The sequence below is a fragment of the Pelodiscus sinensis genome, chromosome 18 (assembly GCF_052426305.1).
Source record: "Pelodiscus sinensis isolate ZL-2025 chromosome 18, ASM5242630v1, whole genome shotgun sequence".
NCBI classification, from domain to species: domain Eukaryota; kingdom Metazoa; phylum Chordata; order Testudines; family Trionychidae; genus Pelodiscus; species Pelodiscus sinensis.
Genome location: NC_143069.1, coordinates 34,041,536 through 34,061,562, shown reverse-complemented (window position 1 = coordinate 34,061,562; position 20,027 = coordinate 34,041,536). Strand labels below are relative to the sequence as shown.

The window sequence follows — 20,027 nt, the reverse complement described above, 5'->3', positions numbered from 1 at the left end:
CCACCAGCAGAGCTGAGACCGGCCCGGGGGAACCGATCCCTACCTGGGTCTGCCAAGAGGGGAGTTAAATGTCCCCTCCCAGCAAGGGACATGGTGGGTGGCAGGAGAGTGGTTGCCCTTATCCCCCAAGCAGCAGATTTCCAGGGGATCCCACTGCTCACACCACTGCATCTGGCAGGGCCCTGGGGCAGGGGAGGGGATTTTGGGTTTCATTTTGGAGGGGGGAAACTATCCCAAATGTACAGATTAAATAGCCAGAAGGCACCATGCTGACCTCCCATACAAGCTGGCAGCCTTTCTGCTCGGCCCCAGGTTCACTACTGAAATCTGCTAAAACTTCCGGGGGAGGGGGGGAGAGAAATAATGAGGCAAGGAGTTCCACGGGTTAACTGGAGAAAAAGAGCAGGCATCCTTCAGTCAGTCCTATCAGAAGGGATCAGTGTGCTCATTTGCGCTGACCTCTTGTCACATACAGCCCAGAGACTTCCCCAAAGACTTCCCAGAGCAGAATTTTGCATTTCCCTGGGTTTCCTTCAAGCACCTTTGGGAGACCTGGCCTACGTAAACCGTGTGTGTCCGGGAGGGGGAGGGGGGAGAGAACCTTGATCTTCTTTACCAGGTTTTCAGGGGACTTTACTGTTTGTCCATAGTTCCCCCCCCCCCCCAAAAGGCAAAAAAGGGGCAGGGATACTTTTTAAGGAAAATTCACAAGGGGGAAAAAGAGCAGGAAATTTGTAAAATTGGTTTTCTGGATTTTGGAGGATTTCTCCAGGGGGTTTTCTCCCCCAGATGTATAGTGGGGAAAATCTGGATTACATTCCCGTTGGGACAAGACGTGGGGGGGCTTCTGAAAAGCATTTCCAGGTTTTTGGCATTCTCTGCAGGGAGCATTAGCAAACATGGCTGCAATTGCCACAAATTCACAGGAAACTGGGGACTTTTTTTCCTACACAAGTTAAAGCCCCGTGCCCCATTCCTCACCCCTGGTGTGGGCCCTGGGGCTGGAAGAGAGCCAGCACCCGCTAGAGGGGACAGGCCTTGGCACCCCCCGCCCTCCAGCTATGCAAGCTTTTATAGCAAGAAACGGCACTGACGTTTTATTGTAATAGTTGTTTTTACTCCTCATATAATTAGCAGGAGTTGTAGATAAATACTTTCAATGCAGCATCCCACTGACTGCTCAGGGCCTCTTCTGGGTCCCCTTTTAATACCCCCCAGTATCCTCCCCCTAACCCCTTGCTTGTTTCTTTGCTGTATAAACATGCTCTTTAGGTAGGGCCTACATAAACAAGCTAGGGGGTTGGCCTCTGGGGTAAATGATGTGTCAGGCAATTCCACAAGTTAGCCGCTCCCCATTCTCTGCTAAATTCTCTAAGCTGCAGGGTCAAAACGTGGTAGTTCAAGTGAGTACCCTTCACTGGACTCCTAGATCAAATCATGTGGCAGGTAGTCCCACAGGTTTACCACGGCGGCCGCTCCTCAACTTTCCAGACCTTTGGGTCAAATCATGTGCCAAGCAGTTCCACAGTTCGTCGCCCATCCTCTCTCCACACTCTGTGGCTCTCTCTCAACTCACGTGGGGGGGGGGGGCATGCCGCAGGCCCGCCGCCACTCATCCTCCCCCTCCCCCGCTCCAGATTCAAGGCCCTGGCTTGACTCAGAGGGACGCTGCATCCGGCCAGTAGTGCGGAGGAGAGTAGCGAAGCGCAGGCCCGAGGCAACGGTGAGGGGCTGGGAAGGGGTCCTTAAGAGCCAGCCTCTTGTTCCTGGCCCAAGGCCTCTAGCAGCAGCCCCATGGGCGTCCTCCTCAGCCCAATGCTCTCGATCTTGTTCTCGATTTTATTCTTGAGGTTGCGGAGCCGAAAGGAGGCATGGATGAGCATCGCTGTGGGGGGGGGGGAGGGGAGGGAGAGAAGGGGGGGCAAGAGGGGCTGAAACAGGCCCTGGCTTTTGCTAAGAACTGCCCCCCCCCAGGTCAATGCCAGATGGGAATGCATGTGATGTACAGCTGCATGCAGGCATGCACTAGAGCAAATGCACCTGTCCCCCCCCCCAAGGATGCTGCCAGGAAAGCAAAGGCCCTTTGCATCCACATTCACCCACGCCAGTGTACAGCAACACAGCATGCGACCACTGATCTGAACACCCCCCCCCGGCACTGTCCCAGGAATTCCCCTGCCCCACTTCTGCCCTCCCCCAATACCACCCCATCAACCTTGACCCTTTCCCTCCGGTCTGCCCCACGCCCTCCCCCCACCTCAATCGCCCCAGCCCTGCCCCCCACTCACTGGAGACGGGCAGGGCGATGGTCAGCAGGAAGACCTCGGAGCCCCCTAGCAGGGAGGCCAGGCCGTAGGCGCCCCCCAGCACGCCCAGGAGGCTGGCGCCGGGGTAGCTGCGCCGGAAGCGCCGAACCGGGGCCTTGTGCTCGGCCGCCCAGACGAAGGCGACGAAGACGAGTGTCACGGAGCAGCCGGACAGCAGGGTCTGCAGGGGCCGGAAGTACCTGGGGGGGCAGGGCGGGGTGAGGGGCCAGGCCGCCAGGTGCCCCCCCGACAGATCCCTCCAGGGCGTGCAGGGCTCCCCCCCAGCACAGAGCCGGCAGCTGGGGTGTTGGGGTCGGTTCACGGAGCAGGCGAGTAACCGCGCGGATTATCCGCTGGTCGAGTGGTCCAGAGCCCCTGGGGCCGACAGCCAGTGCGCTCGGGGCCTGTCCCGGGGGCCCCTACCCCCCCAGGTTGCTGCCTTCAACACACTTAGCATGCAGCGCCGCCGGGGGGAGGGCCTCGGACCCCGCGAGCCAGGACGGAGCCGGGCTGCTGGCCAGAGGCTAAAACATGCACTGGGGCGGGGGCAGGGGGCGTGTAGGCGATGGCGTTCGCCCGCGAGCTTTCGCTTATCGGTTACTCTGAATCGACTGCACGGTCACGGCCCTAGCCTGCAGAACTGCCCCCCCTTGTAGTGACCCCCCAGCACCGCAGCCCCCCCAGCATCACAGCCCCCACCCCTTCCACCGCCCTCCCCACCACTGCAGCCCCCACCCCTTGTAGTGACCCCCCAGCACCGCAGCCCCCACCCCTTCCACAGCCCCCCCAGCATCACAGCCCCCCAGCACCGCAGCCCCCACCCCTTCCGCAGCCCCCCCAGCATCACAGCCCCCACCCCTTCCACCGCCCTCCCCACCACTGCAGCCCCCACCCCTTGTAGTGACCCCCCAGCACCGCAGCCCCCACCCCTTCCGCAGCCCCCCCACCATTGCAGCCCCCACCCCTTCCACCGCCCCCCAGCATCGCAGCCCCCACCCCTTCCACCGCCCTCCCCATCACTACAGCCCCCACCCCTTGTAGTGACCCCCCAGCATCACAGCCCCCACCCCTTGTAGTGACCCCCCAGCACTGCAGCCCCCACCCCTTCCACCGCCCTCCCGCCCACTACAGCCCCCACCCCCTTGTACTGACCCCCCAGCATCGCAGCCCCCACCCCTTCCACCGCCCCCCCACCACTGCAGCCCCCACCCCTTGTAGTGACCCCCCAGCACCGCATCCCCCACCCCTTCCGCAGCCCCCCCACCATTGCAGCCCCCACCCCTTCCACCGCCCCCCCACCATTGCAGCCCCCACCCCTTCCACCGCCCTCCCGCCCACTACAGCCCCCACCCCTGTACTGACCCCCCAGCATCGCAGCCCCCACCCCTTCCACCGCCCCCCCACCATTGCAGCCCCCACCCCTTCCACCGCCCCCCAGCATCGCAGCCCCCACCCCTTCCGCAGCCCCCCCACCATTGCAGCCCCCACCCCTTCCACCGCCCCCCACCATTGCAGCCCCCACCCCTTGTACTGACCCCCCAGCATCGCAGCCCCCACCCCTTCCACCGCCCCCCCACCATTGCAGCCCCCACCCCTTCCACCGCCCCCCAGCATCGCAGCCCCCACCCCTTCCACCGCCCCCCCACCATTGCAGCCCCCACCCCTTCCACCGCCCCCCACCATTGCAGCCCCCACCCCTTGTACTGACCCCCCAGCATTGCAGCCCCCACCCCTTCCACCCCCCAGCATTACAGCCCCCACCTCGTCCACTGACCCTCCAGCATCGCAGCCCCCTTGCACTGACCCCCCCCCTTGCACTGACCCCCCCCTTGCACTGACCCCCCCAGCAGCAGCGCCAGCCCCAGGCCCAGCCCGTAGTTGCTCTGGTAGTAGAGCAGGTTGTTGAGGACCCGGTTCCTCCAGCGCTGCGGGTCGCGCGGGTCCGGGGCCGCCAGGCGCGCGGGGCCCAGCAGAAAATCATCCAGCGCCCGCAGCGGTGGCGGCCGCACCTCGGACATCTTCGGAGGGGCGGCGGGACTACAGCCCCCGGCATGCACCGCGCCGCGTCGCGCCCCCGCCCGCCTGTGCGCCGCGGGGCCGCCTGGGAAATGGAGTCTTGGAGGCTACGCAGAGGGGCGGGGCCGGGAGCCAGGACTCCTGGGTTCTTGCGGGGGGGCTAGAGTGGGAGGGGGTTAGGAGCCAGGACTCCTGGGTTCTTGCGGGGGGGCTAGAGTGGGAGGGGGCTAGGAGCCAGGACTCCTGGGTTCTTGCGGGGGGGCTAGGAGCCAGGACTCTTGGGTTCTGGGGGAGTGGTTAGAGCGGGTGGGGGGCTGGGAGCCAGGTCGCCTGGATTCTGGGGGTGGGTGTTGGGGGGCTGGGAGCCTGGGCACCTGGGTTCTCTCCCCAGCTCCCATTGCGATCTGCTGCTGCCCCGGCGGGAGGGGTGTGTCTTGGGGGGCTGCGGTGGGGGTGCCTGCGGAAGCAGGAAGGAGAGGGGGGTCCAGGAGGGCAGAAGTGTGGGGGGAGCGCAGGGGGGCGAGGCCCCCCCCCCGCTCTGGTGCGCCAGCCCCTGTCGCTTAACTCCCCCCCCCCCCGCGTCCGGGAGTCACGGCCGGGCAGTGCGGTGGGCCCCATTCCCAGCCCTGAGACCCCCCCGCGCCCCATCCTGAGCCCTCCACATTCCAGCCGCACGTGCCTTTCTTACCGGGACTGAGTCCCCCCCGCGCCCAGCCCGGCAGGGGAGGACGCCCCCCCCCCCCGCCCGCTGCCCCCAGCCCGGCAGGGCGCACAGAGACCCCCACGCATCCTGTACATCAAAATACCTGCCGAGCCTTTATTTCCGAACTGAATGAATCGACACCGGAAGCACAGAGGGGGCAGCGGTTACTGAACGGACTGAGAGAAGCGGGGGGGGGGGGGGCTCGGAGCTGGAGTATTAGGGGCAGAGCCCCGGGGGGAGGCCTTGAAGCATGTCGCGGACGAGCCGTGACCCCAATGGGGCAGAGGTGTGGGGCCCAGGGCTAAGCTGGCCTGTGGAGGGAGGGGTCATGGGGCGGGGGGCTAGTAGCAAGGCAGCCCTTCCCCACACCGCCAGGCTGGCTGAGCCCCCCTCCCCAGCCCGTATAAGTGCTCACTGGGCCCGGGGGGTCCCCCATTATTCAGGCAGGTACCTCAGCAAGGAATCCCCCGCATACGCCCCCCTCCGCCCCCCCATGTCTTCCTCCTCCTCAGTCCTCTTGGCCCGCTGCAGCTGGGGGGCCCCCCCGTCGGGGCCCTCCCCGTCTCCTCCCAGCCGCTTCACGCGCAGCAGGGTGGGGGGCTCTTCCTCCAGCCCCCGGCGCAGGCGTCTGGCGTGGCGGGGGGGTCGCATCTCGCTGCCCCCCGCGAGGATCCGACCTACCAGGTACCTGTGAGCCAGAGGAAAAACAGAGCTAGCACCCGGGTGTCCAGGATCCCAGTCCCTGCCCCCCCCCGGCTCTAACCACTAGACCCCACTCCCCTCCCGGAACCAGGGAGAGAACCCAAGAGTCCTGGCTCCCAGCCTGCCACCCTCCCGGCTCTAACCACTAGACCCCACTCCCCTCCCAGAGCCAGGAAAGAACCCAGGAGTCCTGGCTCCCAGCCTGCCACCCTCCCGGCTCTAACCACTAGACCCCACTCCCCTCCCGGAACCAGGGAGAGAACCCAGGAGTCCTGGCTCCCAGCCCCCTACTGGGGCATGTGGCTCTTTCCTCTCTGGGGGCGCCGCTCTGTCCAGCCCGAGGGGGACGGGGACGGCTGGCTCAGGAGGTGAGGAATAGGACACCGGGGTCTGTCCCCTTTAGGGGTGCCAGATCCGGCGGGGGGGGGGGAAGTCACCTCAGCATCTCTGCATCCATCTCCCCGGCCTCCTCGTCACTCGGCTCCTCCGGGCGAGTCTCGTAGGCGCCGTCCGTCCGGTAGCGGCTCAGCGCGGCTGGGCCCGGGGGCCGGGTCCTGGGGGGGGCCCCCGCCCCGGTCTCGTCATAATCCGGGTAGGGGGCCCCCCCGGCCTGGTCCCACAGCTGCAGGAGGGAGGCCAGGGGGACCGACTCCTGCAGGAGGCGCTGAAGGGCCAGGGCGGCTTGGGCCCCCTCCTGCCTCCACCGGCCACCGGGGGGCGCCTCCTGCAGCCAGGGAGCGCCCCCCAGCGCGTCTTCCCGCCACCGGCCGGCAGGGGGCGCCCCCAGCCTCTCCAGCGCCTGGGCCAGCAGCTCCTCCTGGGCCGGCAGCCCCTGGCGCGGGTAGTACAGCTGATTGGCCAGCCCCAGCTCCCCCCGCAGGTCCCGGCGGAACCGGTGCGGGCCCCCGGGCGAGTCGTGGGGCAGCGGTCCCCTGGGGCCGGCAGGAAGAGCCTGTGCGGGGAACAGAGAGAGGGGGGGAGCAGGCGGAACCAGCCCTTTTCCGGAGAACCCAGGGGCCCGGGGTCCAGCCCCCGCTCTGACCACTCCACCCCACTCCCCTCCCAGAGCCAGGGGTTTGCCCAGCTCTGACCAAAGCTCCCCCGCTTTCCCGGGGGGGGGGGCAGGCCAGGCAGATGCCCCCCCCCTCCCCGCATTGTGCGTGTGGCAGCTGGGAGTCAGAGCCAGTAAGGGGGGCCGGGGGGAGCCGTGCTGGCAGCCGGCCTGGCGGAGATGGGGGACCTGCGGGAGGGCGCTGCCAGCCCGGGTGTCTGGCTGGCAGGGCCCTTCTGGTTCTTTCTCTCCCCCCCCTCCGATCTGCAGCTGAAACGCAGCTACTTCTGGGGCGCAGCATGCCAGTGACACAGAAACACCCACAGCCGAGACACCGACCCCCCTCAAACAGCCCCACAGACCCCGGCCTCCTCAAAGACCCCCCCCGAACCCCTCAAACAGCCCCACAGACCCCGGCCTCCTCAAAGACCCCCACAGACCCCCCCGAACCCCTCAAACAGCCCCACAGACCCCGGCCTCCTCAAAGACCCCCCAAACCCCTCAAACATGCCCCACAGCCCCCAACCCGTTCAAACACCCCCACAGACCCCCGACCCTTCAAACACTCCCACAGACCCCAACCCCCTCAAACAGCCCCACAGACCCCCCCGAATCTCTCAAATACCCCCACAGATCCCCGAACCCTTCAAACACCCCCACAGACCCCAACCCCCTCAAACAGCCCCACAGACCCCCGACCCCTCAAACATCCCCCAGACGCCCACCCCCTCAATCCCCCCGGACACTTCCGCCCCACTTCCCAAACTGCCCCCCCATAGCCCCGTGCCACATGCCCCCACCTGCCTACCTCTGAGACCCTCCACGCCCCTTGCACCCCACCTCCGCCTCGGCAGCCCCCGACGCTCCTGTCTTGGTCGGGGGGGGGGGGGACTCACAGCAGCCCTCCCCCCGCATCCTCCTGCTCTGAGGGCAGGGGGCAGGCTCTGTGGGGCACCCCCAGAGATGGGACCATCAGCCCCGCCCCCGAGACCCCTCTGGCTCCGGGGACATCCCTGCCCCCCGCGGGAGACAATAACAGACTGGGACGCAGGGACTGGAGCGATATGGGGGTCCGGAGGAGATGGGGTGCGGGATACATGGGGGCGATAGGGGTCCAGGGGGAGGGGCGATGGGGCGCGGGGTGCATGGGAGCGATGGGGGTCCAGGGGGAGGGGTGATGGGGCGCGGGGCACATGGGGGCGATTGGGGTCCAGGGGGAGGGGTGATGGGGCGCGGGGCACATGGGGGCGATTGGGGTCCAGGGGGAGGGGTGATGGGGCGCGGGGTGCATGGGGGCGATAGGAGTCCAGGGGGAAGGGGCGATGGGGCGCGGGGTGCATGGGGGCGATAGGGGTCCAGGGGGAAGGGGCGATGGGGCGCGGGGTGCATGGGGGCGATAGGGGTCCAGGGGGAGGGGTGATGGGGCGCGGGGCACATGGGGGCGATTGGGGTCCAGGGGGAGGGGCGATGGGGCGCGGGGTGCATGGGGGCGATGGAGGTCCAGGGGGGAAGGGGCGATGGGACGCGGGGTGCATAGGAGCGATGGCGGTCCGGGGGGAGGGGACGATGGGGCGCGGGGCACATGGGGGCGATTGGGCTCCAGGGGGAGGGGCGATGGGGCGCGGGGTGCATGGGGGCGATGGGGGTCCAGGGGGGAAGGGGCGGTGGGGCGCGGTGGACGATGGGGGTCCAGGCGGGAGGGGACGATGGGGCGCGGAGTGCATAGGAGCGATAGGGGTCCGGGGGGAAGGGGCGATGGGGCGCGGGGTGCATGGGGGTGATGGGGGTCCAGGGGGAAGGGGCGATGGGGCGCGGGGTGCATAGGAGCGATAGGGGTCCAGGGGGGAGGGGGCGATGGGGCGCGGGGTGCATAGGAGCGATAGGGGTCCAGGGGGGAGGGGGCGATGGGGCGCGGAGTGCATAGGAGCGATAGGGGTCCAGGGGGGAGGGGGCGATGGGGCGCGGGGTGCATAGGAGCGATAGGGGTCCGGGGGGAAGGGGCGATGGGGCGCGGGGTGCATAGGAGCGATGGGGGTCCGGGGGGAAGGGGCGATGGGGCGCGGGGTGCATAGGAGCGATAGGGGTCCGGGGGGAAGGGGCGATGGGGCGCGGGGTGCATGGGAGCGATGGGGGTCCGGGGGGAAGGGGCGATGGGGCGCGGGGTGCATAGGAGCGATAGGGGTCCAGGGGGGAGGGGGCGATGGGGCGCGGGGTGCATGGGGGTGATGGGGGTCCAGGGGGAAGGGGCGATGGGGCGCGGGGTGCATAGGAGCGATAGGGGTCCAGGGGGGAGGGGGCGATGGGGCGCGGGGTGCATAGGAGCGATAGGGGTCCAGGGGGGAGGGGGCGATGGGGCGCGGAGTGCATAGGAGCGATAGGGGTCCAGGGGGGAGGGGGCGATGGGGCGCGGGGTGCATAGGAGCGATAGGGGTCCGGGGGGAAGGGGCGATGGGGCGCGGGGTGCATAGGAGCGATAGGGGTCCAGGGGGGAGGGGGCGATGGGGCGCGGAGTGCATAGGAGCGATAGGGGTCCAGGGGGGAGGGGGCGATGGGGCGCGGGGTGCATAGGAGCGATAGGGGTCCGGGGGGAAGGGGCGATGGGGCGCGGGGTGCATGGGAGCGATGGGGGTCCGGGGGGAAGGGGCGATGGGGCGCGGGGTGCATAGGAGCGATAGGGGTCCGGGGGGAAGGGGCGATGGGGCGCGGGGTGCATAGGAGCGATGGGGGTCCAGGGGGGAGGGGGCGATGGGGCGCGGGGTGCATAGGAGCGATAGGGGTCCAGGGGGGAGGGGGCGATGGGGCGCGGGGTGCATAGGAGCGATAGGGGTCCGGGGGGAAGGGGCGATGGGGCGCGGGGTGCATAGGAGCGATGGGGGTCCAGGGGGGAGGGGGCGATGGGGCGCGGGGTGCATAGGAGCGATAGGGGTCCGGGGGGAAGGGGCGATGGGGCGCGGGGTGCATGGGAGCGATGGGGGTCCGGGGGGAAGGGGCGATGGGGCGCGGGGTGCATAGGAGCGATAGGGGTCCAGGGGGGAGGGGGCGATGGGGCGCGGAGTGCATAGGAGCGATAGGGGTCCAGGGGGGAGGGGGCGATGGGGCGCGGGGTGCATAGGAGCGATAGGGGTCCGGGGGGAAGGGGCGATGGGGCGCGGGGTGCATGGGAGCGATGGGGGTCCGGGGGGAAGGGGCGATGGGGCGCGGGGTGCATAGGAGCGATAGGGGTCCGGGGGGAAGGGGCGATGGGGCGCGGGGTGCATAGGAGCGATGGGGGTCCAGGGGGGAGGGGGCGATGGGGCGCGGGGTGCATAGGAGCGATAGGGGTCCAGGGGGGAGGGGGCGATGGGGCGCGGGGTGCATAGGAGCGATAGGGGTCCGGGGGGAAGGGGCGATGGGGCGCGGGGTGCATAGGAGCGATGGGGGTCCAGGGGGGAGGGGGCGATGGGGCGCGGGGTGCATAGGAGCGATAGGGGTCCGGGGGGAAGGGGCGATGGGGCGCGGGGTGCATGGGAGCGATGGGGGTCCGGGGGGAAGGGGCGATGGGGCGCGGGGTGCATAGGAGCGATAGGGGTCCGGGGGGAAGGGGCGATGGGGCGCGGGGTGCATAGGAGCGATGGGGGTCCAGGGGGGAGGGGGCGATGGGGCGCGGGGTGCATAGGAGCGATAGGGGTCCAGGGGGGAGGGGGCGATGGGGCGCGGGGTGCATAGGAGCGATAGGGGTCCGGGGGGAGGGGGCGATGGGGCGCGGGGTGCATAGGAGCGATAGGGGTCCGGGGGGAAGGGGCGATGGGGCGCGGTGGGCGATGGGGGGCCGGGCCCCTCCCTACCTTCACGGCGGCGGGGCCCAGCGCGCAGAGCAGCGCCGCCAGCACCAGGTTCGGAGCCATCGCGCCGGGACCGGACCGACGCAGGGAGCAGCCGCTGCAGCGAAACCAGCCCCGCCCCCCCGCCCCCCCGCAGGGCTGGACCAGCCGGGTCCCTCCCCGGGCACCAACCCTGCATCCGTTGCCATAGAGACACCAGCGCCCAGCTTTCATGGAGGGGGGGTGATGGGCTTGGGGGTCACTCCTGCCCCGCCCAGCTCGTGACATGCAGCTCCCCGCCCCCCACCCTGCCGGCGCCCCTCGCTCCAACCCGCAGCCCCCGCCCCCACCCTGGCGGCGCCCCTCGCTCCAACCCGCAGCCCCCGCCCCCACCCTGCCGGCGCCCCTCGCTCCAACCCGCAGCCCCCGCCCCCCACCCTGCCGGCGCCCCCCACTCCAACCCGCAGCCCCCGCCCCCCACCCTGGCGGCGCCCCCCACTCCAACCCGCAGCCCCCGCCCCCCACCCTGGCGGCGCCCCTCGCTCCAACCCGCAGCCCCCGCCCCCCACCCTGGCGGCGCCCCCCGCTCGAACCCGCAGCCCCCGCCCCCCACCCTGGCGGCGCCCCCCGCTCCAACCCGCAGCCCCCGCTCCCCACCCTGCCGGCGCCCCTCGCTCCAACCCGCAGCCCGTCGCATTTGGCAAGGCTCCAGGCCCAGCTGTGAGTGCCGGAGGCTAATGTGAGAGCTGTAAATACACCGAGCGGCTGCCCCAGTTTGGATGAGCCCTGGGGGAGGCTGGACTGTCGCCCAAGGGAATTAATTAGGTCCTGGTAGAATCCATTAGCGCCAATTTCTTCACCACTGCCTTTCCCAGGCTGCTCCCCATCCTCCAGGAACAGCTGCCAGGGGACAGAGCTGAGATGTGCCCAGCTCTGGGGCAGGGCAGCTGGGAACAGCCACACATAACACTGCTTTGGGATGGCTCACCTGGCGCTGAGATGCGACCAGCCCTGGGGCAGGGCAGCTGGGAACAGCCACACATAACACTGCTTTGGGATAGCTCACCTGGCGCTGAGATGCAACCAGCCCTGGGGCAGGGCAGCTGGGAACAGCCACACATAACACTGCTTTGGGATGGCTCACCTGGCGCTGAGATGCGACCAGCCCTGGGGCAGGGCAGCTGGGAACAGCCACACATAACACTGCTTTGGGATGGCTCACCTGGCGCTGAGATGCGACCAGCCCTGGGGCAGGGCAGCTGGGAACAGCCACACATAACACTGCTTTGGGATGGCTCACCTGGCGCTGAGATGCGACCAGCCCTGGGGCAGGGCAGCTGGGAACAGCCACACATAACACTGCTTTGGGATGGCTCACCTAGTGCTGAGATACAACAAGCTCTGGGGCAGGGCAGCTGGGAACAGCCACACATAACACTGCTTTGGGATGGCTCACCTGGCACTGAGATGCGCCCAGCTCTGGGGCAGGGCAGCTGGGAACAGCCACACATAACACTGCTTTGGGATGGCTCACCTGGCGCTGAGCTGCGCCCAGCCCTGGGGCAGGGCAGCTGGGAACAGCCACACATAACACTGCTTTGGGATGGCTCACCTGGCGCTGAGCTGCGCCCAGCTCTGGGGCAGGGCAGCTGGGAACAGCCACACATAACACTGCTTTGGGATGGCTCGCCTGGCGCTTAGATGCAACCAGCTCTTGGGCGGGGCAGCTGGGAACAGCCACACATAACACTGCTTTGGGATGGCTCACCTAGTGCTGAGATACAACAAGCTCTGGGGCAGGGCAGCTGGGAACAGCCACACATAACACTGCTTTGGGATGGCTCACCTGGCACTGAGATGCGCCCAGCTCTGGGGCAGGGCAGCTGGGAACAGCCACACATAACACTGCTTTGGGATGGCTCACCTGGCGCTGAGCTGCGCCCAGCCCTGGGGCAGGGCAGCTGGGAACAGCCACACATAACACTGCTTTGGGATGGCTCACCTGGCGCTTAGATGCAACCAGCTCTTGGGCGGGGCAGCTGGGAACAGTCACACATTACGCCACACAGGGTGGCTTGCCAGGAGCTGAGATGTGGCCACCTCTGGGGTGAAGCTGTGGAGCGCCAGGGCTAGGTAATAGCTGTATGTTGGATTCTCAACCGCGGCCAGGGTCTCTCCCAACGAATGTGCTGGGTGGGTCAGTGTCGCCCCAAAGCAGGACAGGGAGTGAGGACGGATGAATGGACAGACAGCATGCTGGGGTGGATGGACAGATGAACGGATGGGGTGCCAGGAAAAGAACGGGTGTGGGGGGGTACAGTGGGGCTGTGAGCAGGGGGTGGACGAGATGCCGGTGATGGATGGACAGACAGTGGGTGTGGGGATGGATGGATGGACGGTGGGTGTGGGGATGGCTGGCTGGTGGGTGTGGGGATGGATGGACGTACGGACAGGGGGCCAGGCTGGAAGGACATGTGGGGTGCTGGCAGCGGGGTAAGGGAAGGAGGCAGAAGAAGGCAGTTCTGATGCGGGACCGCCAGACCCCTCACCCCATCCCCCCTGGAGTAAGGGCATGTTATGGGTCAGCAGGGGGAGGGAGCATCCCTCCCCGTTGCTGTTGTGCTGAGGTAAGGGGGGGTGCAACGTGGGGCAGGCTGGGGGTCTTGGGTCTGGGGGTGCGTATTGCGGTGTGTGTTGTGAGGGTAGCCTCGCGGAGTCTCTTGCAGGCTGTGCATTTGCCAGTGTGTCTCGGTGCATGCGGTACACTGGCTGTGTGTGTGTTGTCTTGTGAGCACAGTTTGGTGTGTGTGTTGTGTACGTGTGTCTGTGGGTATGCTGTGTCCATCTTGTCAGGTGCTGTCAGGTGTGCATGTGTGCCTCTTGGTGTGTGCTGGGGTGTGTCTACCTCTGTGCAGGCTACATGTGTGTTTTCGTTGTGTGCGTCGCCGTGTGTCTTGCTGCGAGTTGTGAATCTCATTTGGCAGGCGTGTGCGCTTGCATAGTGTGGTGTGTGCTGTGTGTCTGTCTCGGTGCACGTTGTGTGTGTCTATGGTGCGCACTAGGGTGTGTGGTGGTAGGTGTCTATCTCGGTGCCCGTTGTGTGTGTTGTGTCTCTCAGGGGGTGTACCTGGCTCCCCAGTCAGCCTCTCCCAGCCAGAGACCCGCGGCCTGGGACAGAGGCCTGTCCCCCAGGGGGTGCCGGCTGCTCCATGGGGCAAGCACTGGCTGGCTCGGGGGGGAGGGGGCGAAACTCGGGGTCTTTCCCGCACAGTCCCCCGCTGGTTTTCTTTCCGTCCCTCGAGTGGGTTAATCTTCGCCCTCCTGGGCGGGAGATTTATGGGCCTGTTATTTCCGCCTCGGCTGCCCTCTGCTTTGAACCCAGGCGTCCGGGCTGGAGGGGGGGGGGGGCGGAAACCAAAACCCAGCAGCTGCCTCACCTCTGAGTACCCCCACCCCCTTTCATCTCCTGCCAGCCCCAGTACCTGCTGCATGGGGACCCCCCCCCCTGCCCCAGCCACACAGAGCAGGGTGCCTGGGTTCTCTCCGTGGCTCTGTGAGGGGAGTGTGGGCTAGTGGTTAGAGCGGAGGGGGGAGGCAGGACACCTGGGATCTCTCCATGGCTCTGTGAGGGGAGTGGGGGCTAGTGGTTAGAGCGGAGGGGGGAGGCAGGACACCTGGGATCTCTCCGTGGCTCTGTGAGGGGAGTGGGGGCTAGTGGTTAGAGCGGAGGGGGGAGGCAGGACACCTGGGATCTCTCCGTGGCTCTGGGAAGGGAGTGGGGGCTGGTGGTTAGAGCGGGGGGGGGGAGGGAGGAGGCAGGACGCCTGGGTTCTCTCCCCATCTCTGGGAGGGGAGTGGGGGCTAGTGGTTAGAGCCAGAGGGGGGGAGGCAGGACACCTGGGATCTCTCCGTGGCTCTGGGAGGGGAGTGGGGGCTGGTGGTTAGAGCGGGGGGGGGGGGAGGCAGGACACCTGGGATCTCTCCATGGCTCTGTGAGGGGAATGTGGGCTAGTGGTTAGAGCCAGAGGGGGGGGGAGGCAGGACACCTGGGATCTCTCTGTGGCTCTGTGAGGGGAGTGGGGGCTGGTGGTTAGAGCCAGAGGGGGGGGAGGCAGGACACCTGGGATCTCTCCGTGGCTCTGGGAAGGGAGTGGGGGCTGGTGGTTAGAGTGGGGGGCGGGAGGCAGGACACCTGGGATCTCTCCGTGGCTCTGTGAGGGGAGTGGGGGCTGGTGGTTAGAGCGGGGGGGGGGGAGGCAGGACACCTGGGATCTCTCCGTGGCTCTGGGACGGGAGTGGGGGCTGGTGGTTAGAGTGGGGGGGGGAGGCAGGACACCTGGGATCTCTCTGTGGCTCTGGGAGGGGAGTGGGGGCTAGTGGTTAGAGTGGGGGGGGGGAGGCAGGACACCTGGGATCTCTCCGTGGCTCTGGGAGGGGAGTGGGGGCTGGTGGTTAGAGCGGGGGGGGGGGGAGGCAGGACACCTGGGATCTCTCCGTGGCTCTGGGAGGAGAGTGGGGGCTAGTGGTTAGAGCGGGGGGGGGGGGAGGCAGGACACCTGGGATCTCTCTGTGGCTCTGGGACGGGAGTGGGGGCTGGTGGTTAGAGTGGGGGGGGGAGGCAGGACACCTGGGATCTCTCCGTGGCTCTGGGAGGGGAGTGGGGGCTGGTGGTTAGAGCGGGGGGGGGGAGGCAGGACACCTGGGATCTCTCCCCGGCTCTGGGAGGAGGGTGGAGAAATGGAAAAGCGGCCTAGAGAAGGTGCCGAGGGAATTCAATGTTAAGTCAGGCATCCGGGCTCCCGGCAGCGCCCCCTCCAACTCTGGACCCCCCACTTGTTTGCAGGGAGGGGTCACACCGATGTGTCCGGTCAGCTGAACCGGGGGCTGGCGCCCTTCCCGCCTTCCACCCAGCCAGCCAGAAGCCAAACGGCAGAAGAGGCCCACGGGGGCTGAGGGACGCCAGCCGAGCCGGGGGAGGGACCTGTGGGTTGGGACGGAGGCATCGGCAGTGCTGTGCGGGGCGAGTTCTCTAACCCTCACACCCGCTGCTCCTCCTCTCAGGCCCCATGTCCGGCTGCAGCCCAAGCCCCCCTGACAGTTGTGGGGTGGATGCACTGCCGAGGGGCGGCTCGGGCGGCCCCCGCAAATCCTTCCCGGCTGCCAGTAAGTGCCCTGTCTCCTTACAGCTGAGGTGCAGCCGCCTCTGGGGTGAGGCAGCTGTGGAACAGCCGCATATAACGCCGGAGGGGGTGGCTGCTTGGCGCTGCACCCTTGGTGGGGTTGGCTGCTGACCGGGTCTGGTTGCTCCCAGGTGAGGTGGATTCTCTCTGCCGGAGATCCCAGCTTGGGGACGAGACTCATCCCAGCAAGGACACAGCTCCGATCCCCCTGCCCCTGGCTACTGAGCAAGCTGGGAGAGGTACGAGGGAGGGGGGCTGGCCCTGGGAAGGGGGGGTCAGAGGTGAGTCCCCATCCCCACTGTCCCCTCTGCTTCCAGACCCGACAGCCCCGGCCTCCGGGGCCCCTGTGGTCACCCGCTGCCCTGAGCGATGGAGGGACACAGCTCTGCTCTCCGAGCAGGCACCGACAGCCCGGCTGGCCAAACAGCGCCTGGGCTCCACCTCGTCCGTCTGCACCCACAGGAGCTGCAAATCCATGGCCTCCCACATCCAGGAGGTGGCCGGCGATGGTGAGTGAGGGCTGGGCTGGCAGGGACTGCAGCCTGAGAGTGATGGGACCGGCAGGGGTTGTGGGGCAGGAGGAGGGGACCGGCGGGGCTGGGGGCAGGGGTTGTGGGGCGGGAGGAGGGGACTGGCGGGGCTGGGGGCAGGGGTTCTGGGGTGGGAGAAGGGGACCAGCAGGGCTGGGGGGCAGGGGTTGTGGGGCGGGAGGAGGGGACTGGCGGGGCTGGGGGGCAGGGGTTGTGGGGCGGGAGGAGGGGACCGGCAGGGCTGGGGGCAGGGGTTGTGGGGCGGGAGGAGGGGACCGGCAGGGCTCGGGGCAGGGGTTGTGGGGCGGGAGGAGGGGACCGGCGGGGCTGGGGGCAGGGGTTGTGGGGCGGGAGGAGGGGACTGGCGGGGCTGGGGGCAGGGGTTGTGGGGCAGGAGGAGGGGACCGGCAGGGCTGGGGGCAGGTGTTGTGGGGCGGGAGGAGGGGACCGGCAGGGCTGGGAGCAGGGGTTGTGGGGCAGGAGGAGGGGACTGGCGGGGCTGGGGGCAGGGGTTGTGGGGCAGGAGGAGGGGACAGGCAGGGCTGGGGGCAGGGGTTGTGGGGCGGGAGGAGGGGACCGGCAGGGCTGGGGGCAGGGGTTGTGGGGCGGGAGGAGGGGACCGGCAGGGCTGGGGGCAGGGGTTGTGGGGCGGGAGGAGGGGACAGGCAGGGCTGGGGGCAGGGGTTGTGGGGCAGGAGGAGGGGACAGGCAGGGCTGGGGGCAGGGGTTGTGGGGCAGGAGGAGGGGACCGGCAGGGCTGGGGGCAGGGGTTGTGGGGCGGGAGGAGGGGACAGGCAGGGCTGGGGGCAGGGGTTGTGGGGCAGGAGGAGGGGACAGGCAGGGCTGGGGGCAGGGGTTGTGGGGCAGGAGGAGGGGACGGGCAGGGCTGCGTGTGTGTGTGTGTGGAAGGGAGCTTGGTTTCTGGTGGCCGGTTCCGCCCAGGGTTGAACTTCAGTTCCGGATCCACCCTGGATGCCCCAGGGACTCGTTAACCCAACTATTATTCCGAGCATCTCCACCCAGATAGAAAACAAATAGACCCAGCAGGAGGGCTGGGATCCTGGGTTCTCTCCCTGCTCTGGGAGGGCAGTGGGGGCTAGTGGTTAGAGCGGGATGGGGTGGGAGGGAGCTGGGATCCCAGACTCCTGGGTTCTCTCCCTGCTCTGGGAGGGCAGTGGGGGCTAGTGGTTAGAGTGGGGGGGGGAGCTGGGATCCCAGACTCCTGGGTTCTCTCCTTAGCTCTGGGAGGGCAGTGGGGGCTAGTGGTTACAGCGGGGGGGGGAGGGAGCTGGGATCCCAGACTCCTGGGTTCTCTCCCTGCTCTGGGAGGGCAGTGGGGGCTAGTGGTTAGAGCGGGGGGGGCTGGGATCCCAGACTCCTGGGTTCTCTCCTTAGCTCTGGGAGGGCAGTGGGGGCTAGTGGTTAGAGCGGGGGGAGGGGGCTGGGATCCCGGACTCCCGGGTTCTCTCCTCAGCTTATCTGACCCCCGGCCCCCCTTTCTCTCCCCAGACCACTGCGCCCACTGTGCCCTGGCCTGCCTGTTCTGCGAGTTCCTGGCGCTGTGCTCCCTGGTGCTGGAGGGCCTGGGCTGCGGGGCGCTGTGCCTGGCGGGGGGGTGCTGTGCTGGGGCTGAGCCTCCGGCTCAGGGGTGTGGGGGGGGCGGCTGCCCCTGCGGGGCGGGGTGCGGGCTGCTCCAGGGCTGCTGCGACTCCGCCGACTGCCTGGAGATCTGTCTGGAGTGCTGCTCCATCTGCTTCCCCTCCTGACCCGGGCTGGGGCCGACCCCCACTGTCCAGTGCCCAGCCCAACCCCGACGGTGACGTCATTGGCTGAGCCACGCCCACTATGGATGGTGACGTCACCCAGGGGCCCAAGCCACCACCCCCCACCTACGAAGCCATTCAATGGGACAAGACCTCTCAGCAGCTCATCAGAGGAGGCAAGCCACACCCCCTTCGTGGTGATGTCACTGAAGGGTACAAGCGGAGCCACACGTCATTGGTGATATCACTGAATGGAACAAGCCACACCCTCTCTATTGTGACGTCACCGCAAGGGCTGGTGTGGTGTCTAAGGAGTATCAGAGCAGCGAGCAGAGCAAGGCCGGCCCCGCTCAGGGTGACATCAGGGGCACCAAGCCACGCCCCTAGGCAGCGATGGCCTTTGGTGCTTGGCTGGGGCTGCCAGAGCTCCACCTCCTCTGATGATGTCATCAAAGGGCCTCATGGCAGGAGGGGGAAGGGTATTAACCCTCTAGCTGCCTGGCCCTTCTGTGCTTCAGGGGATTCGAGCCACAGCCCCGCCCATGCCCCAGCTCCCGACCTGCAGCCCCCCATAGCCCAGCCCTGGGCCCCCGCACAGCCCTGCCGGTGCCGCAGCTCTCGACCTGCAGCCCCCCATAGCCCAGCCCTGCGCCCCCTCACAGCCCTGCCGGTGCCCCAGCTCCCGACCTACAGCCCCCCATAGCCCAGCCCTGTGCCGCCTCACAGCCCTGCCGGTGCCCTAGCTCCCAACCTGCAGCCCCCATAGCCCAGCCCTGGGCCCCCTCACAGCCCTGCCGGTGCCCCAGCTCTCGACCTGCAGCCCCCCATAGCCCAGCCCTGGGCCCCCTCACAGCCCTGCTGGTGCCCCTCGCTCCCGACCCGCAGCCCCCCATAGCCCAGCCCTGCGCCCCCTCACAGCCCTGCTGGTGCCCCTCGCTCCCGACCCGCAGCCCCCCATAGCCCAGCCCTGGGGCCCCTCACAGCCCTGCTGGTGCCCTAGCTCCCGACCTGCAGCCCCCATAGCCCAGCCCTGGGCTCTCTCACAGCCCTGCCGGTGCCCCTCGCTCCCGACCTGCAGCCCCCCATAGCCCAGGCCTGGGCTCCCTCACAGCCCTGCCGGTGCCCCTCGCTCCTGATCTGCGGCCCCTGCCAGCTCAGCCCTGAGCAACCCCATCCTCATTTAGAACCATAGAGCTCAGAAGGTCATCAAGTCCAGCCCCCTGCTCTAGGCAGGACCAATCCCAACTAAATCAGCCCGGCCAGGGCTTTGTCAAGCTGAGACTTAAACACCTCTAGGGATAGAGACTCCACTACTTTCCTAGGGAACCCATCCCCGTGCTTCACCACCCTCCTAGGGAAATAGTTTTTCCTAATATTCAACCTGGACCTCTCCCACCACAACTTGAGACCATTGCTCCTTCTTCTGCCACCTGTCACTACTGAGAACAGCCTCTCTCCATCCTCTTTGGAACCTCCCTTCAGGAGGTTGAAGGCTGCTCTCAAATCCCCCCTCACTCTTCGCTTCTGCAGATTAAACAGACCCAACTCTCTCAGCCTCCCCTCATAGGTCATGTGCTCCAGCCCCCTAATCATTTTGGTTGCCCTCCGCTGGACCCTCTCCAATGAGTCCACATCCTTTTTATAGTGGGGGGCCCAGAACTGGACACAATACTCCAGATGTGGCCTCACCAGAGCCGAATAAAGGGGAATAATGACATCTCTGGATCTGCTGGCAATGCTCCTCTTAATGCAACCTAATATGCCATTAGCCTTCTTGGCTACAAGGGCGCCCTGTTGACTCATCTCCAGCTTCTCATCCACTGTAACCCCCAGGTCCTTTTCTGCAGAACTGCTACTTAGCTGGTTGGTCCCCAGCCTGTAACTATGCTTGGGATTCTTCCGTCCCAAGTGCAGGACTCTGCACTTGTCCTTGTTGAACCTCATCAGATTTCTTGTGGCCCAATCCTCCAATTTGT

At 67.4% G+C, this 20,027-nt stretch overlaps 3 protein-coding genes across 3 annotated transcripts; 1 reads left to right on the top strand and 2 right to left on the bottom strand.

The window, feature by feature from the left end:
* Positions 1-658: 658 nt before the first annotated feature.
* Positions 659-4,357, bottom strand: PRAF2 (PRA1 domain family member 2). Its single transcript, XM_089770204.1, has 3 exons — positions 4,146-4,357; positions 2,289-2,506; positions 659-1,885 (listed from the first exon to the last, which is right to left on the bottom strand). The coding sequence occupies exons 1-3, from the start codon at positions 4,322-4,324 to the stop codon at positions 1,746-1,748; spliced, it is 537 nt and encodes a 178-aa protein (XP_089626330.1). The 5' UTR covers positions 4,325-4,357; the 3' UTR covers positions 659-1,745.
* Positions 4,358-5,115: 758 nt separating this feature from the next.
* Positions 5,116-10,901, bottom strand: PCSK1N (proprotein convertase subtilisin/kexin type 1 inhibitor). The gene is made up of 3 exons (XM_075918595.2): positions 10,603-10,901; positions 6,165-6,679; positions 5,116-5,713 (listed from the first exon to the last, which is right to left on the bottom strand). The coding sequence occupies exons 1-3, from the start codon at positions 10,864-10,866 to the stop codon at positions 5,461-5,463; spliced, it is 1,032 nt and encodes a 343-aa protein (XP_075774710.2). The 5' UTR covers positions 10,867-10,901; the 3' UTR covers positions 5,116-5,460.
* Positions 10,902-15,262: 4,361 nt separating this feature from the next.
* LOC142826407 (myoD family inhibitor domain-containing protein-like) lies at positions 15,263-19,768 on the top strand. Its single transcript, XM_075918636.2, has 4 exons — positions 15,263-15,741; positions 15,890-15,997; positions 16,076-16,267; positions 17,798-19,768. Exons 1-4 carry the CDS (start codon positions 15,645-15,647, stop codon positions 18,052-18,054), a joined length of 654 nt encoding a protein of 217 aa, XP_075774751.2. The 5' UTR covers positions 15,263-15,644; the 3' UTR covers positions 18,055-19,768.
* Positions 19,769-20,027: the final 259 nt, after the last annotated feature.

Excerpts from the sequence above, each read along its gene's own strand:
- PRAF2 (XM_089770204.1), bottom strand. The coding sequence starts at position 4,324 with ATGTCCGAGGTGCGGCCGCCACCGCTGCGGGCGCTGGATGATTTTCTG. Across the intron at positions 2,507-4,145 it reads CTGGCGCTGCTGCTGGGGGG|GTACTTCCGGCCCCTGCAGA; the intron begins GTCAGTGCAAGG and ends CTGCCCCCCCAG. Across the intron at positions 1,886-2,288 it reads CATCGCCCTGCCCGTCTCCA|CGATGCTCATCCATGCCTCC; the intron begins GTGAGTGGGGGG and ends CCCCCCCCACAG.
- PCSK1N (XM_075918595.2), bottom strand. The coding sequence starts at position 10,866 with ATGTCACGAGCTGGGCGGGGCAGGAGTGACCCCCAAGCCCATCACCCC. Across the intron at positions 6,680-10,602 it reads TGGGCCCCGCCGCCGTGAAG|GCTCTTCCTGCCGGCCCCAG; the intron begins GTAGGGAGGGGC and ends TTCCCCGCACAG. Across the intron at positions 5,714-6,164 it reads ATGGATGCAGAGATGCTGAG|GTACCTGGTAGGTCGGATCC; the intron begins GTGACTTCCCCC and ends TCTGGCTCACAG.
- LOC142826407 (XM_075918636.2), top strand. The coding sequence starts at position 15,645 with ATGTCCGGCTGCAGCCCAAGCCCCCCTGACAGTTGTGGGGTGGATGCA. Across the intron at positions 15,742-15,889 it reads CAAATCCTTCCCGGCTGCCA|GTGAGGTGGATTCTCTCTGC; the intron begins GTAAGTGCCCTG and ends GGTTGCTCCCAG. Across the intron at positions 15,998-16,075 it reads TACTGAGCAAGCTGGGAGAG|ACCCGACAGCCCCGGCCTCC; the intron begins GTACGAGGGAGG and ends CTCTGCTTCCAG.